The sequence below is a fragment of the Notamacropus eugenii genome, chromosome 3, assembly GCF_028372415.1.
Source record: "Notamacropus eugenii isolate mMacEug1 chromosome 3, mMacEug1.pri_v2, whole genome shotgun sequence".
NCBI classification, from domain to species: Eukaryota; Metazoa; Chordata; class Mammalia; order Diprotodontia; family Macropodidae; genus Notamacropus; species Notamacropus eugenii.
This window is the reverse complement of record NC_092874.1, coordinates 94,748,236-94,766,766: the sequence shown is the minus strand read 5'-3', so window position 1 is coordinate 94,766,766 and position 18,531 is coordinate 94,748,236. Positions and strand designations below refer to the sequence as shown.

At 45.7% G+C, this 18,531-nt stretch overlaps 1 protein-coding gene across 2 annotated transcripts in view; it reads right to left on the bottom strand.

Moving 5' to 3' along the window:
- SMARCD3 (SWI/SNF related BAF chromatin remodeling complex subunit D3) overlaps nucleotides 1-15,724 on the bottom strand; it is a 45,981-nt gene extending 30,257 nt beyond the window's left edge. The window contains exons 1-2 of one of the 2 annotated variants that reach the window (XM_072652195.1): nucleotides 15,596-15,724; nucleotides 12,068-12,208 (exon numbers count right to left, since the gene is read on the bottom strand). In XM_072652195.1, the coding sequence (XP_072508296.1) occupies nucleotides 12,068-12,106 (39 nt within the window). In that variant the 5' untranslated portion in view covers nucleotides 12,107-12,208; nucleotides 15,596-15,724. The remainder of the gene's footprint in view (nucleotides 1-12,067; nucleotides 12,209-15,595) is intronic. The other variant, XM_072652196.1, reaches the window with a different exon arrangement.
- Nucleotides 15,725-18,531: the final 2,807 nt, after the last annotated feature.

Sequence of the window (18,531 nt, the reverse complement as noted above, 5' to 3'; positions counted from 1 at the left end):
CCATCCTGGTTTTGGATTTAATGTGGACACTAGATCAGCAACTCTCTGCAACTCAGAGCTCTGAAACTCAAGGCATCCACAAAACCTTAGATTAGCATTTGTGTAGCACTTTACAAATATTATCTCATTTTATCCTTACAACAACCATGGGAGGTAGAATCACCCAATTTACAGGTGAGGAAACTGAGGCACACAGGGATTAATTTACTTGCCCAGGGTTAAAAAGCTGGTAAATGTCAGAAGTAGGATTTGAACTCTGGTGTTTAAGTCCATGTCACTGTGCTGGGATTATAGGTATATGCCACCACATTCATCTATAGAGTGATTTTTTAAAAAGCCAGCAATAGTTTGATAAAATAAGTTCTTACCTATAAAGTTCTGTTGGTCTGCATGTTTTTTTCTTCCCTAACTGCTGTTCTCTTTCCTGACTTCCCTGGCAGGTGGTCAGGTATCCTCAAAAAAGAAAGAGCTGGTTTTTTTACCTGGTCAGACAATCTGCAACCCATAGCTTTATTTGATAGCATTCTGGGTTATCCTGTAAATAATTTTTCCTTATTCTTGGCTAATGATTAATTATAATCATTCTGTTAACTATAACCACCAACCAGGTAAATAATGCTATCTAACAATCAATCTCTCCCACCATGAATCAAATATGGCTGAATTCTCTCCTCATCATGACTATTTCAATAATATTTCTAAAAGATTATACCCTCCTCTCATCTCAGAGTATTCCCAAGACTAGTTGGAATCCAAACCTGAAAAGAGTCAGTGATATGAAATTTTTTTTCAATTAAACCAATGAGCACTTGATTTGTGATTTGTAGTCTTAGAGTTGCCTTGACCACTGAGCTCTGAGATATGTACACAAGAACTTGAACCTACAACTTCCTAACTCAAAAGCTGGCTCTCTATCCATTTTACCTCGGCTGGGAAATTATGCGGAGAAAAAGAAATACTATGTTAGCAACTTGAATTTTTTAGGATAAGGAATTCAATGGAGGTTGGAGGCAGAATACAGAGGCTTGTGCATGGACAGGTTATACATACACACATGCATAAGTTGTTGGCCTCAGACAGTAGTAAATGAGTAGAGTGATATTTCATCGACTTAAGACAGAATTTCTAGTGTGCTTCCAGAGACCGAAAGATAGCCTCATATGACAAGCACCCCCAGCTTGAAAAGTAACCACCTACTAAGTATACACACAGGCAAATGAATATTGGCTCCCTGCCATAATCCTAAAACTATCCTGGGAAAGTGACCTCAGGCAAGTCACTTACTATTTTTTCTTCAGTTTCCTCAAGAAAGGAGAATATGGGGAAAATGATAGCACCTACTTCACAGATTTATCATGAGGAACAATGTATGGAAAGCACTTTGGCATTTCAAAGTGCTATTTAAATGTCAATTGTTTTTATCTGAAGGAATCTTCTGAAGTTCCAGATTGACCTTCTGGACCAAACAATGATCAAACTAGAAATCTGGCCCTTTCTCTTGCACTCAGGGCAGGAGGCTATCAATCCACTGAGAGACTCCAACTGGGCTTCTGAATACAGATAGGTATTGGGACCCTCTGGGAGCCACTGTTGGCTCAAGTTTTTAGGTAGGGAATTATTTTCACATGTTGGATGAATTGCAATGCTAGGCAGCCCCCTTCCTCCAAATGCAGGTAAAGTGAATGTGTAATGGCTTCTGAGCCTGTGTGTTAAGTGATGCTAGAGACTAGAGAGAGGAATCACTGCTTCTGAGAGAACAAGGGGTCGGTCCCTCCCTGTCTTCTCAAGGACCACTAAGGAAGAGTGATCAAGTTCAACTCAGTCTAAAAGGGGGGAGAATACCAATTTCTCAGGGAGTCAGGAGAAAAAAGGTCCTAAATAGAATGGCCTAAATTCTGGGGACTGGAAATACTGGTGGTTAGACTAACAAAATCAATAAAAACAGCATTCACTCCTAAGTCATTGATAGATGCTATATCCAGCAGAGACAATATAGATTTTATATATATATATGTATATACATATATATAAAATACACGCACATACTACATATGTACATATATATACATATGCACATACACAGAGTGACAGATGACATAGATACTGTATCTATATCCATGGCAGGAAGAGCAGTGGACCTGGGTTTAAGTGCTGGTTCTGCCACTTACTATCTGGGTGACCTTAAGCAAGTCCCTTATTAGGTATGTGAGCTAATATTTAGAGAGTACATGAAGATTTTGCAAAACTCTGTATATGTGTGCATGTGTGTGTGTGTATGTGTGTGTACATTTATATATATTTGTATATTATATATGTACATATTTTCTCATTTGACTCACAACTATTTGTCATACCCATTTTATAGATGAGATAACTGGCACTAAGATTAAGTGACTTTCCCTGAGTCACAGAGCTAGTGAGCACCTGAGGTCCAACTCCAATACTCTTCCCCATTGTGCCACTTAGCTGTAACATGTTTCATAGCTGTATGACCTTGGGCAAGTCATTGTGGGCCTCACTTTCCTCCTCTAAAATCTGGGAGTTGGACTAGTTAAATCCAAAGTCTCCTTCCAGCTCTAAACTACTCTCCTACTCATGTGACTACCTCACCTGCAAATATTCAATCTATGTTGTTCTCACTGCCTGTAGTTGCTTTCTATTGTTTATATGAACTGTTGGGGTTTTTTTAACCAGAAACTATGATTTCATGAGTAAGATAGAGAACTCTAGGTGAAAAGCACCTTCTACAAATGCAGATTGGCACTTTCACTGCAATTTATTGCAGTTATTTAGAAAGTAGCCTGGGACATGGATAGGTTATATGACTTAACCAGAATTACATTGCCAATATGTGTCCAAAGGTAGGGACCTGAACTCAGATTTTCCTGATACTGAGACCAGCTTTCTATTCCCTTACACCAGAGGTGGGGAACCTGCAGCCTAGAGGCCACATGTGGCCCTCTAGATCCTTGGGTGTGGCCATTTGACTGAGTCCAAGTTTTACAGAACAAGTGTTAAGTTTGGATTCAGTCAAAGGGTCGCACTTGAGGACCTAGAGGATCACATGTGGCCTCAAGGCCACCAGTTCCCCATCCTCACCGTACACCCTGTGGCCTTCACACAGATAAAACTTGAGGCTTTGCAAAGGGAGCAGCGTCAGGACAAGAAAAGCTGAGGGTTTGGGGAATGACAGGAGCAGCAGAGAAAGGATGAATGGTGGTTTCCCCACTCACCCAGGAAGTGCCCGGTCCATCCCATGTTATGGCCTTCCTGCACACAGCCACACAGCACATGGGGTAAGAGACTTGCTGAATCACCTCCCAGTGATTCTGAGGGGCTCAAAGGGAGGCCCCCTTCTCACTTGGGCTGGTGGCCCTGGGAATGGCAGGAAGAGGGGGACAGATTTCATAGACAGATGAACTTAAAGCTACGGACAGGATGTAATGAAATGAGACTGTCCCAGAGACATCCGGCTGGGGCCCTGGGGGAATTGGAGTGGGAACATGGGAACTACTATCTAATACAACAGTAATGGACCAAAGGGACCCAGGAGGGTTGTAAATCAGGGATGAGGTTACAAATGCAATTCTGAAACTGAGAGGCAGCCATGACAAGGGCAAGTGGGGAAAGGAGGCAGGGCAGCCCTGGGTCCAGGCCCGCACCTTCTACTGCAGCCAGTCTGGCTCCTCCCTATTCCCCAAGCAAGGCATGGCTATTTCTGCCTCCTACTTTCGACTACCATCCCCACTGCCAGAAACTCCACTTCATTTTCCAGCTCAGACCCATCCTTCAAAACCAACTCCAGTCTCCCCTCCTCTAGAAAGTCTTCCATGACCATACCTCCCCTCTGAATGCCTACAGCAGCTCTTACTATATTACTTTTGACACAGGATTGGGGGGAGAGGTGGGAGAGAGAGGAAAGAGAGGGAGGGAAAGAGAGAAGAAGGAAAGGGAGAGGGAGAGACAGAGGAGGGAAGAAACAGTGGGGGGGAAAGAGAGGGAAGCAGAGAGGAAGGGAAAGACAGAAAGAAAGGAAGAAGGGAGGAGAGGGAGAGAGGGAAAAAAGGGGAGAAGGAAAAGGGGAGGAAGAGAGAAAGAGGGAAGAAAGAGGAGGGAGAAAAAGAGGGGAGAAGGAAAGGGGGAGGAAAAAAGAGAGGGAAGAAAGAGGAGGGAAGAAAAGAAGAGAGAAGGGGAGGGAGAGAGGGAGGAAGGGATGAGAGAGAGACAAGGAAGAAAAGGGAGAATGAAAGAGGGAGGGAGAGAGGATGGGAGGAAAAAAGGGGAGAAGGAAAGGAAGAAGGAGAGAGAAAGAGAGGGAGGGAGGGAAGAGAGGGAAAAAGGGAGGAAAAGAGGGGAGAAGAAAGAGAGGAGGAGAGAATCTCCTAATCTGGTTCTGAAGTTCATTGACAGCAGAGGCCATGACTTCTAATTTCCTTATCTATAAAAGTCTTTTTATAGATGAAGAAAATGAGAGTTTGCCTAAGGTCCCACAAGCATTGTGCCTTTATCAGAACCCCAAATCAGTTCCACTATTCCACTATACTCCCTCTCCCCCAGTGTCTAACCTTGTCTTGTACCCATTAGGTGTTCAATAAATACTTTACTGAACAATTTAATTGAGACACAGATCTACAGTCTGGGATGTATAGAAGAAAGGAGAACGAGACTGTGGAAAGTGAACGTTCTGTGTGTGTGGGGTGAACTGGTGGAATGTGGGGGCCAAAGATGAGTGAAGCTTCTGGGGTATGGAGAGAAACATGAAGTTTGATTGTTCTGTTGAAATTCTGAAGGCTTCCCTTCCCTCTCACTGTGACCTGGGATTTTTTTTTTTAAACAATGTTGTTTCCTCTTTAGTTCAATGGACCAGGTGGAAGGTTTTCCCAGATTTCCTGCATCAGCTTTATCATTATCTCATGTTTCTCAGCTCTCCTCTAGTTACAAAAATTACAGAATCTCAAAGATCATCTAGTCCAACCCATACCTGGACAAGAACTCCTCCCTCAGTAAAACATACCCACAGTGCCACAGATCTAGAGCTGCAAGGGAACACAGAAGCCACATAGTTAAAAATGTCTCCCTTTTCCCATTTTACAGATGAGGAAATTGAGGCCCACGAATGCCGCCCCCTTCAGTCAAGTGTCTTGTTCAAGGTCACACCTTCAGTCACACAGGTACTAAGTGCCAGAGGTGAGATGTGATCTCTTTATCACCAGTGCCAGGGTGCTTTCCATTGAACCACAGCAGTCCCATCTCAGTCATCCAGAGGGGAAACACCTCTCTAAAAGGCAGCCCATTCCACTTCTGGACAACTCTAATTATTAAGAATTTTTTCTTTGTAGGGTGCCTAAATTTGCATACGGCAGATATTTCCCTAGCCTTGACATGGAACAAGGAGGGAGTAATGGCTTATCCTTGGACCACTCAGGCTGAGGAGAGGTTTGGACTATGAGCTTCATTCTGGGACAAAAGACCCCAAATTAGACAGTGTAAATAATGGAGCCAACAGCAGGGTTTTGGGTGTAATCAGGAGATCGAACTCCAAGCCCATCCCACTACCTTCCTTCCCAAGCATGAATCACTTGTGTCTTATTATATAGCAGGTACTGTGGTAAGAGCTTTTTACAAATATTATCTCATTTGACTTTTACAATGACCCTGTCAGGCAGGTGCTATTTTTGTCCCCATTTTGCAGTTAAGGAAACTGAGGCAAAGAAGTTAAGTGACTTGCCTAGGGTTACAGGGCTAGTGTCTGGGGCTTGATTTGAACTTAGATCTTCCTGACTGCAGGTCCAGAGCTCTGTCTACACAGCATCACATAGCTGCTTTAGTCTCAAGAAATGGATTTAAGTTCTGAAGGGATGGGTCACAGATCAAATACATTTTGATGGGGGTAGGAGACAGGCTTGAAACATGAACTTTTGCTAGAGGGTAGAGGTCAAGATAGGACCCTGAGCTTGAGGGAAAGAGGGGAATAAAAAAGTATAAGCTAGTATATCAAAGGCAAGTGTCACCCATAGCCTATGAAAGAAGATGGTCTGTTGAAAATTTTGGGGACAAATTGTATGTCAAATGAAAACATTCTGATTTTTGGACATGGGAGCGAACTGCATTATTTGTTTGTTTGTATTTCCTTTCTTTTCCTCTTGGTTGAAATGGATGCAGTCAGACAAACAGAGGTTTGTCTTTCAGTTAGCTAAGTAATCTGGTAGTACTACATATGAAGCACCAACAGTCTGCTTTTTCATAAAGAATCTTCCTGATTGTCTGACAGAGACACTGGGATTGGAAAAACAGACCAACTGCTGAGTTTAGATGGCCCATGCTTCAGGTTAGGTGTATTCTTGTGATGCTACAAATGGAGCTGATGGAATGTTGCTCCTCCTGGCTCAAAGAGACTCGGGATAGCAAGCCAGGCCAAGGAGGACTTTAGGATAGCTTAGGAGGACTTTAGGATAGGGTCATCTAAGTAGCACCAGGCCTGGAGTCAAGAAGACCTGAGTTCACATCTGGCTTGAGACACTTAATAGCTGGGCAACCCTGGGCAAGTCACTTAACCCTGTTTGTCTCAGTTTCCTCATCTGTAAAATGAGCTGGAGAAGGAAATTGTAAACTATTCCAGTATTTTTGCCAAGAAAACCCCAAATGGAGTCATGAAGAGTCAGACAGGACTGAAACAAGTGAACAAGAAGTAGGAACTGGACAATGAATTTTGACCAGAGACCTCTGCTATAGAGGAAAATCAATACAAAGTCTTCCTCCTAATAGAGGGAAGTCTCTAAGGGCGTTCCAGAGGGCTCTCCCCAGCTTTGCTCTGTTCAACATTTTTATCAATGACCCAGAGAAAAATATACCCATGTTTATAAATTTTACAGGTGACATAAAGCTGGGAGTACATGTATCCTCTAGGATACAACTAGGAATCTCCACGGCATGGGAAAATTGGTTTAACCTAACAAGATTAAATTTTACAGGGATAAACATAAAGCGATACCCTGAGGTTCAAAGATCAATTGTATAAATAGGGAAAGATCTGGTTTAATGACAAGTCAAATAAAAACTTAGGAATTCTTATCTTAGAAGGACACTGACAAACATAGTAGAGGACAACCACCATAAAGAGGAGGGCATTGAAGATCATGCCATGTGATGATCAGTTAAAGGAATGGGCACATTAAACTTGGAGAAAAGAAGACTGAGGGGAAACTTGATAGTATTATCTTCAGAAATTTTTTGAAGGACTGTCAGATGGGACGTGGTCTAGTCTATTTGGGGACAGGTCTATTTGGCCTAGTCCTAGGGGATAGAGCTAGAACTAATGGGTGGATGCTACAGGGATACAAGGCTTGATTCAAATGAATTAATTAGCCTAACAGAGGAAGGGGCTGCTTTGTGAATGCAAGCTCATTTTTTTTGCCCTAGCATAACTGGGATGATTGTTGCTTGGGAACCTTGTAAGATATTCCTGCTAGATAATCTTAATGGCCTCTTCTGTCTCCCAGATCAGGGATACTGCTAGGGGAAATATTGGATTTAGGGGAAATCACACTGAATGGTGGATGAGTAGTCTCTTGTGAAGCTGGGGTAAGCGTCTTTTACCCCCTCTGACAGGAATTAAAGAAGGGATCAGGAAAGTGAAATGATTCATCCTAGGTCACATAGCAAGTTAATGGCAGGGGTGGGATGAGAACCTGGACCTCTAGATTCCCAATCTGGTGTACTGTTCGTTATTGACCCTTCTGAGAGTACAGTGGTCTTTAGGCACATGATCTTCCCCCTTACCCCTCTCCAGCCCTGCGTACACCCACACCAATACCAGCCATGGCTGTGGTACAAGGGAACAGGCTCTAATAGGATCGTGGGCTCTAGGCCATCAGCTCCAAACCCAGGAAAGAGTCTTGGCACTCATCGATGATCGCTCCCTAGAGTCATTAGCCTAATGTGTTGCTCTAGCCAAGGCTACACAAATTGGGAGCATCTTCAGGAAGGGGCTAACAACTTACCTAAAACATTCTCTGTTCTTCTGATGAAAGCCACAACAGGTTCACAACCACAACAGCATATGTGTCTCTGGTGGCTGCCCCTCAGGAAAGATAGAAGGGAGCTAGGGACAGACTAAAGAAGGACAACTAAAATGAGAGGTTGGTATTGGGAGGAAGGAGGGAAAGTTGCCATCCACGGATCCAGCAAAAAAAGCCTGCCTTCCATCTAGAAAGAAGAGGCTGAGAGGGGAGGTAAGAAGGAACCATTCTCCAAATCCCTTCTTTTGAAGTTTAAAGATTTATTTAGAATAAACAAAAATGGTCACTAGAATGTGATTTCTTGAAAGCAGACATTATTTTTGCCTTTCCTCATGGCCAGATGCCTGGCACGTAATAAATGCTTAATAAATGCTTTGTTGATTGGATGTTTCACAGAAAACAGTACATTCTCAGGAAGTCCCCACAAACTAATACAGAGTAAGACTCTAAACAGCTTCAAAAGAGGCTGAGAGAGATAAATCTGTCGATGACAGATACTTGGTGGGTTACTAAGGGAAGTCAGGGAAGTTTGGAACACTTCCCTAAATATTTAAGGGTGACGTAAGGGAGGTATGAACGGTGCTTCCCCACAAAAGGCCCATCAGGTTTATCAAGGTAAAAAAACCCCAGCTAAGCTGAAAGGTCCCACGGGGCTGACAACCAGGGCTGACCCCAGCAGGTGACCCAATATTCCTGGGATGCCAGCAATCATCATTACCCACTCAGGGCAGCCGCCTGCCTGTCCCAACCTCTGAGATGCTGGAGCTCAGCTTCCTTCTGGTGACACCTCCAAATTCATTAACTCCTCCACTTAGCGCTGGCTAATGAGCACTCACAATCACACCCGCACACTCTGTGGAAAGATGGGTACCAGATGCCAAGTGTCATCGTTCACTTCACTGACCCAAAGTGCAGTCTAGACACCGTTGAGAGGGGTGGGGAGGGGGAGGCTTGTCAGCATCCCAGTGACTGAGCATGTTCTCTCTCTGCCAAAACAATGTTTTAAAAAAAACCCACCCCAGCCCCATAACCTACTTGTGTTAAATGGAGGCCAATTTTATGCTAATGTAACCCTAAAATAAAACACTCAAGACATTATGCAGCACATCTCTTCTGCCATGATCACTGGGTTTGATGTTTCTTGAATTAAAAGTGGCCTATGCTCCCTCAAGAATCCTGGAATGACTGCAGGATATTTTTTAAGGCCTGTTGTAACCCAGGTGCTCAATGGAGGCAGCAGATTATCATTAGGGTTTCCAGGCCTCCCCTCCTACCCCCAAGCTGGACCATCTCTTCCAAGAAGGCCTCGCAATTACCTAAGGCATCACTAGGGATACTTTCTGGGACTCTCATCTTTCCTGCTCCCTCTTCACCCCCAGGAAAGTACTAACAGAAAAGGGTATTTTCCGGGGGGCCCCATGTGCAACAGAAATGAGACATGTTCAAAATCTGCCTTCAGTGACTCCATTTGCTCCTTTTTTTGTGCACTTGTCTCTTTTTCCAATAATTACCCCCACCCCCACCCCTAAGCACTAGATCCATAGCTCTCATACTAACTGCCTGGTACTGGGTCCCTACCTCTTATCAGAGAGGACAGCAACTGATAAACTAATTTAAATTAAACAAAAGTGTCACCCCCTTCCCCAAAGTTTTCTGAATTCAAAAAAAAAGTACAAAAGAGGGGAGCCCCAGTGAGAAGCAAATTTTTAATCCAAAGGAATGAATCCCTAATGGTAGAATTTGGGCTCTCAGATATAGGCCAGTGGAAAGAGGTGCTATAAGGAAGGGGCCCTTCCTAGTACCCTTCAAATTATGAATCCCATATGGATTGCCTCCAATAAGGCTGGCTTTGTCCTTCTCCCTAATACATACCCCGAGGGCATTCTGACTTCGGCCCTCCATGCCAGTCACTAGGGCTGGGCACAGGCTGTATCTCATTGTGTCTCCATGGTGATAGGTTAGCCTGGTCACTACCCCATGCTATTCTAATCACCAGAATCATGCACTAGGTCTGGAAACAGGCATTTGTAAACTGCCCACTCACCTGGCAAAGTATAACAGCTTGGGGTGGGAAGCTCTCTGAGACACATCTCTATTGCTGCCTCACCTCCCTCCTCCAACAGAAAAGAAGTTGTCCAAGAGAAGGGGTGTATAACCCCCTTCCACATACACCTCTGTACAGCCATAGCTCCCCCCAAACCCAGCTTAAATCCCACCTCTTTGGAGAAGACTAGCCCCAGAAAGAATGGTATCTCTTTCCTTGGATTTCAGGCAGTGCTTATCACCCTGTTCCATGGTTTGCCAAGTCTCATGTATGGCCTAGTATCGTCAGTTACCTTTTCAAGTGTACACTTTTGATGCCCCTGGCAAGATTTAGACCATTAACTTCTGAAGGGAAAGTACCAGAGTTAAAACTCAGAGGTGACAAGGTGGGCCAATTTTTAGAAATGCATATATTTTTAATGCCAGAAAATTCCACTCTTTGGGGCACAAGGGCATTTGTCTTGTGATAAATTAAGATTTAACACCTCTGGTAGAGGGTGACTATTTCCAAATACTTCGGCAAGGGAGAAAGGGTTGATAATTTTCAAACTCTGCCTATGGCATGGAAATACTTTGAGTTCTGGCAGGGGCCATGCTTTATGATATTTTTGTATTCCTGATATCTTCCAGTACAATGCCATATACCCAGTGAGGTTCAAAACATATTTGTTGATTGATCCTGAGTGATAAACCATAAAGTCTGACCAATGTGGTAAAACAAGGGTTGGGGAAGTGGCACATCTGGTCTGGCAAAACCAACAGTGATCCAGGTCACCTGGGATCAATCTTGGTCCAAAAAGTAGGGGATGGCGAGGGAAAACAGACCCTGCCTCCACCTTGCTGTGCGTGACGCTGGACAAGGAGTTCCATTTACCATTTTGTACCTTGGTACTGCCTTCTGTACAATGGGGGAGTGAGCTAGGAACATCCACTGTTTTTCTTGAGTACAGAAATGATTGAGCCAGAGGCTAGGGTGGGCTCTGAGTGCCTATGAAGATCCAACTTTATGGGCTCAGAATACATTTTTTGGTTACCACAGCAACCTCCTTAGAGGCTTCCAAGGGAGAATTTACCTTATTGAGGAAGAAAGTACTGCAGGGGACTACCTTGGATATACTGAGGTTTCAAAACTGCCTCCTTCCATCCTACCTCTTCAAATCTACCCCCCTTCCCCAAAATCCCTCCCCCCATCCCTGGTCACACAAAGGTGTTTGTAAGCATGAGGAGTATGTGTGTGAGTGTCTGTTGGTGATGGAAAAAGATCTGGGTGTTTTGTGTACAGAGGGAGTATGCGTACAATCTCTAGGTTCAGATAAAAGATCTGTACACATATACATAGAGTAAACATGCATATGAAGGGAGAGCACATGTGGAGGAAGATCACAGGTGTGTTTGCTTGTAGATTAAGTAGGGATGTGGAGGGTTGTATGAGTCCAAGGAGACTGCATACATAAGTATGTGTGGATTGGGTTTCTCTGAAGGTGAAGGTGAATGTCTGTGCCTACATATAGAGAGAAAGTGTCTTGGTACAGAGCAATGCAAATGTGTCCTGGGAGTGAGAAAGGATGGGGAATGCATATAGAAAGGAGTAGAATAGGCATGGAGAAAATGTGTTTGTGCACACAGGAACTGGACTAAAACATATTTAAACATTAATATATTGGAAAACTTGATCCCCATACTCCATTCTCTCCCTGGCTCAGGGTAGGAGGGGGGAAGGAGGGAACCCAGTTGATGCCAATCCTAGAAGTCAGTTGTAGAGAGCAGGGGAGGGTTGGCATTGCATCATTAGAAGGAACAGAAGACATAGGAGGAAGCTACAGATAAACAGGTATACACTTCAAATAGAAAATGGTCCATATCAGTGAGCAACAAAATTAGTTCAGTTAGAGAAGGCAAGCCAGTGTTTCTCCCTAAGCCCAGAGAATAATTAGAGCAAGACCATGACGAGGCTGAGAACTGACCAAGGGCCAAGTGTGGGAGGACAGGCCGGCAGAAGAACCTACCTGTACCACGGTGGGCGGGTGCTGAAGGCCTGGAGTCATAGATGGCTGAGTCCCTTGGTGGGAGAGTCATCCAGTGCCCCCTTGGCGCCCTGTTCCTGAGGGCTCCACTCCTCCAGCACCAGGGGCCATTCTGAAGAGAATCTGAAAGAATAGGATGGGAAGGTGGGAAGGGCTAAGACACCCTTCCCCCAAGCTCATACACCTAGGATCACCAGGAAGGAACCAACGGGAAAATGGCAGACGCTGGAGTGAAGCCATTGGCCTGTGCCCCCAATGATGACCAATAGAAAAGAATGAAGAGATCTGAGTGAAATAACATCAGTTGATATTTACAAAGTACTTTAAATATATATTGCATCTATGTGCACAGATGTCATATATATTCTCTTGTCACAACTCTATGAAGTAGACAGTCCAGGCATTTTTGTCTCAACTTTACAGAGGAGGAAGCTAAGACTTGGAGAGATTAAACATCTTGCTCAAGGTCACACAACAAGTAAGTAGAACTGGGATTTGAATCGAGGCCTTCTGTCCTGGACTTTACGCCTGGACTCCAAATCCAGTACTCTTTTTGCCAAACAACAGTTGTTTTCTGTAGTGTAGGCTGAAACATAGCTAAGGTCAATGAATGGAGATGGACAGGGGGAAGAAGAGTAAAAAGTAGGATATGAGAGAGGGAAGGAAGCAGGTCACAGAGAGAAGAAAGGACGGCAAGAAAAGGAAGCAGGGAATGGGGCTGGCAGACAGGGGTAATGACTCCTGGTGTCAGTCTAAGGCAGCAGGCAGGCCAGAGGTGCCCGAGGGGGAGTAGGCATCACAATAAAAGGTCACAAGTTGGAATAATATCCAAGAAGCACAAGGTTCCAAAACTGATATTAGCTTAAGTCTTGGCAGGACAAACACAGGGGCTGAATTGGGCACTGGGGCATTCACATGCTTAAGAGGCATGTAAGGTTCCGTTGTTGAAGATAGGCAGTACTGGAATGATAATGACAACAATGATCATGTTAATAATAACTAATCTCATACAAATCTACATCCATGCAGAGCATCACCAAAGCCCCAAGAGGTAGATACTACCGGAATTTTGGAGGCTGTGCCCCCACAGCGGGTAAGAGAAGGGTCATGAAAGGAGAGGACAGAGGTAGAAGCACTGAAAGGGAGATGGAGCCATTGTAAGGGGGACGGAGGCAGAAGCTGAGACAATTCATGGGGGATGGAGGCAGAGCCAGAACAGGAGACACTGAGGCAGAGGAAGAGTCAGGGGCAGTGGGGGAAGGTGACGAATGAGGAGAGAGCAAGGAGACAGAGCAAGTACAGAGGCAGGGAGAGACAGACAAGGTCTGCAGGAGGGACATGAAGGGGAATGGGGTAAGAGGCATCCTAAGTACAGGGTACGGGGGGAGGGGGGAGAGATGCAGAATCGGGGCCTGTGCAGGGAGGATGGAGTCAGGTAAATCAATCAAGGTAAAGGGGACAGCACAGAAAGGACAGGGTCAGACAGAGAGGCCAGGCCAGTGCAGGAAAGCCCGGGGCAGAGCCAGTGAGGGACAGGGTGAAGACAGGCAGGGCCAAAGGGAGTACAGGGTTGGGGGGGAGGTGCAGAACTAGGGACAGAGGCAGTCCAAGAGGTGGACAAAGGCAGAGGCAGTGTAGAGGGGGAGGAGGGGAGGGGGGAAGAGCCAGTAAAGGGAGAACAGAAGCAAAGGAAGTGGAAGGGAGGGAAGGAGCCAATGCAGGGAGGATGGGAACAGAGGCTGCTGTGCAGGAGGGACTTAGACATAGAGCGGGGTGGGGAGGGGGGGGAGGGAGCAAGAGGCAGAGGCAGGGCCAGTGCAGGAAGGATGGAGAAAGAAGCAGTGCAAAGAGGGGGCGGGGCAGAACCAGTGCAGGGGAAATTGATGGGGCCAGGTCAGGGGGGAATCTGTAAATCTAAGCCTCAATCTGTACAGGTAGCTTAGTGGTGATGGAGCAGAGGAGAAGGGCAGTACCGGGGACAGTCCTACTGAAAGAAGCCAGGTTTATAAGACGCTAATTTCTCAGTCTTGAAAGTCCCCTGTTAAGCTCACTGTCCACATAACCACAGTGAAAGTTGGTCATAGCTTCCAGCTTGGCTCTTTGGAGACAGATCTCCACAATCTTCCCAGTCACACCTGGACAGATTAAATGCTACTTCTTGCCCTTACCCTCCCTCCCCTACTTTGCATCTCAGGTTTACATTCACATCTGGTGACAAAAAAAGCCGCAGTCTTAAGGAGTTAGCCTTGCCCTGGTGGAAAATAAACAATATGGGGTAGTGAAAAGAGGACCTGCGGTACGATTTTAACTGTTAAGACCTTTGTGACGTTAGAGAAGTAATTCTGGCTTCAGTCTCTTATCTCTAACATGAAGGGGTTGAACTAAATGGTTTCTAAGATACTTTCTAGCTTCTAAATTCTAAGAATCTATCTATTTTTTAAGTGAAATTCTCAATAGTCTAACAGGCTTGCTTCTGGGGTCCTAGGCTAATCTTCATGGCTGAGTGTAAGAGGAGAGGATGCTCTATAGAGGGGGTCAGGCATAGGAGTCAGTGCCAGAGGTGTGTCTATATGGACATTCTAGATCATGGAGTAGTCATGACAGGTAGGGAAGGCAAGCAGAGGGGTGTTATCAGGGGAAGAATACCTGTGGATGGGTAGGATATATGTGTATGCTCGTGTGTGTGTCTGTGTCTGTGTGTATGTGTGTGAGAGAGAGACAGACAGACAGAGACAGAGAGAGAGACAGAGAGAGACAGAGAGAGACAGGGAGACCGACAGACAGACAGACAGAAAGAACAGGCTAGGTGATGTTAAGAAGCTAGGGTGTTGAGGGGGATATATTAGGTGGGGAGTGAACAGAATGGGCAAATAGGAAAGGGCTTAAGGGGTCAAAGATAAGGTATACCAGAGAAAGAGAATGTTGGGAGTGTGCCCAAGCTGTAAAAGGAAAAAGAGAGGTATTTTCAATAGGGAAAGGAGCCTTTTCAAGACTGAGGGGGAGGAGGAGAATGGGGGGAGAGAGATGTCAAGTGGGGGTGGAGTGTGTCAGAAAGGAAGAGGATGCCCCGTTCAGGACAAGAAGGATGCCATGAAGAGGGGCTAAGGGGATGCAAATTGGGGGAGAATGATACAGGGGTGGAAGAATGAAGGAGGAGATGCCAGGGGTGCGTATGTGCCAGGAGGGAGATACCAGTCTGGGAGGAGAGAGGGAGATGAGAAGATGCCAGGCAAGGAGGGGAGGGGCTGTGCCAGGAGGGAGATGCCAGTCCGGGAGGGGAGGGGTAGATGCAGGCAGGAAGGGGAGGGGGTGATGCCAGAAGGGAAGGCGATGCCAGTCCGGGAGGGAAGGGGGAGATGAGGAGATGCCAGGTCGGGAAAGGCGGGGGGAAATGCCGGGGGGAGGGGAGGGAGGGTGACAGGCAGAGAGGGGAGGCAGGGGAGACGCCAGTTGGGAGTGGGGGCTGCCAAGCAGGGGGGCTGCAGGGCCCGGGCCGCCCAGGTGGCTCACCTGCTCCCGGAGCTGCTCCGGTTCTGGCCCCGGGACTCCCAGCCCCGCGCTCTGGCCCCGGCCCCTCTCCCCGGCTTGGTGCTTGGGCTCGGGCTCGGCCAGCCCGGGCGCCTGCGCCGCTGCAACCCCGGAGCGGGGGAGGCGCAGGGAGCGTCTGAAAAGAGCGTGGAGCGTGCGGCGAGTTAGGGATCGGAGCAGGGAGCGGTGAGCTGCGGAGGGGAGCCCCCCCATCTCGTTCCTCCCAATGCATGGGGCACCGCGCGATCTTCAGGAGCCCCTGCCCAAGTCCATTTTGATGCACGCTCGCACTGATCCACACATGTCCATTTGCAGACAGTCACACAGGGGTCAGCCCCCAGACCAACACCCACCTAGACATAGACCCACTCTGACACGGGCATGCACACTGGCGGATTTACAGCCCCCAAGTCACCCGCAGTTCGTCATTTAGAAATACGTCTGGAGGAAGGAAAGTCCACCTTTGGGGCAGGACTTTAGGGTTGGGATTCTAGCAAGGGTCTAATCACCCCCGTCCACCTCCTGGGCCTGGTGTCTGTGTTGACTTATCAACCAAAAGAAGCCAGGTCTCTGTGGGGTCAGTGAGCTGACCTGGGCATCCTGAAATTATTTAGTGGATTATATTATTTCAGGAACCCATCTACGAAGAAGACAGGGCCCCAGACAGCTGGGAATGGGGCTGACCTTATGAGTAGGAGGTGAAGGCGGCATCCCACAATGATGGAGCTGCCGGCAGGAAACTGTATTAAGTAATTCATTTCTCTTTTCTGTGCCTCGGTTTCCTTGCCTATGTGACAGTAGCTGTCCTAAGGAGCACATAAGCCTGAGCCCTGGCCACCTATCATGCTCTATGGAATGGCTACTCTTACATTTCTACAGACAAGAGGTTGTCCAGATGATCTCTGGAGGTAACTTTCCAATTCTAATTTTCTATGAATCGAGAGCGTAGAGATTTTCAAAGCACTTGATTCCATGCAAGTCAATCACCTCTCCAAGCTTGTTTCCTCCTCTACAAAATGGGGGAAATAATTCTTGTGCTAGGTACCCATCTCCTAGGGGAGTTAAAGAGTAAACTGGGTAGCCAGTGCTGGTGAGGACCCCATGCAGACAGGCATGTGGCACAACTGTAAATTGCACCAACAGCTGCTATCAGCTCCATCTTCTCTCCCTTCCTTCTAATTGCAAAGTTGTTTCTGGTTCTCTGACCCAGAATTGCATGGCCTCCTACCTTCAGCAGGAGCACAGTGAGAATTTTTACAACTACTGCCCTTTTTGTCCTGAGAAGGGTACCCTTCTCCTTTTCTGAAGCTGGGCTGTCTCATTTTCTTCTCTCCTAAATGTGCGATGCCTACAGACTTTTCCATTTTCCAGTGTCCTTGGGAGACCACACACAGACCACCCATAAACAGTGATGATTTTTAAAGGCGCTTATTAAAAGAAACAAAGGGGGAGGAGGGGAATCTACTGCAATTAGAATGAAACAGCTTTATCTGTTCCTTAGTTACAAAATTGTTTCTAAATCTTTGCCCTACTTCTCTCCCTATACAAATAGAAACAGCAAATGACGAGTTGGAGTCCTTGGCTCTTGGCCATAGGATCTTGGGTAAATCACTGAATCTCTTGAAGCTACAGTTGCCTCATCTGTAAAATGGGGACAAGAATAAAAATTTACAGTAAGAGCAGGCACATTCTAAGTCCTCTTCAAACATTCTCTGATACTGTAATACCTTACTAAGTTGTTATGAAGATCAGAGAAGAATGCATGTGAAAGTGATTTGTAAACTGTTAAAAAAAAATACAAATGCAAGGAAATAAATTGTTTTTTTTGAACTCTGAGAGGGCTTGGTTCAATTCATACTAGAGAACTCCCAGAGTCTCTTGGCTGACTCTTGCCTTGAGTTCTTGTCCATCCGATAAACTACCTTTTAATTTTCCTTCATCATTTTCATTTCATCAGTTGCCTGAAGGAAAATGACTCTCCATCCTGACCTAAACCTGCCTGGTTCTAAGGTTCTCAACCTAGTCTTCCCTTCCCTGGAATGGGGTGTGACCCTACCGTTTCCTGTTCCTGTTACCAAAGGTTGCCTATCTCCTTGGTCTAGGAATTAAGCTCATTTACATCCACAGGCTGGGCTCCCCTTAATCTAGCCTACCCTGCTCAGGTTAACAGATTGGACGAATTTCCCAGGTGTGCCACAGTGACCTTATCCAACCAGGCATTTGTAAGGGTTTTCTTCAAGGTCCTTTCATTACATTCTTAGAATGAGATATTTTCAATACATAGCATCATAGAATCTAAGAATTGGAATACGTGTCAGAAGTTATCTGATCCGAATTGCCTCCTTCCTCGTACAGAATCTCTTATTTTGTGCCAGGAATTATCCTGTTCTCCTTGGATCAGTACTCACTGTGCCTGGCGCATAGCAGATGATTAATGTTTGTCAATCGACTTGGATTAGATATACTACCAGCATACTAATGACCTTAGAGTTTACTTAGTTCAACTTTCCACTCAAGGTGTGACTCCTCTCTACAACATTTCTAACAGAAGGTCCTTCTGCTCCTGCTTTAACACATTCATTAACAGAGTTCATTACATCACACAGCAGTCCATTCTACTTTCAAACAGCTCTAATTAGGAAATGACTTCTTATATAGAGATGCAATCTACCTTTCTGTATCTATAGTCCTTATTAAACTGGTAAGTAAAGAGCATTTTATCTCTTTACCATATCCATGTTAAAAAAAAACCCATTCCTTTCAAATGAGCATGAAAGCATAGAGTTAGAGCTAGTTCAACTCCTCATTTCACAGGTAAGGAAACTGAGGCCCAGAAATGCCACATCTTCATTTGCCAGAAATTCTCCAAGGCTATGTTAAGCCACAAAAGAAAGAAGAGGTAGGAATAAATAACACAG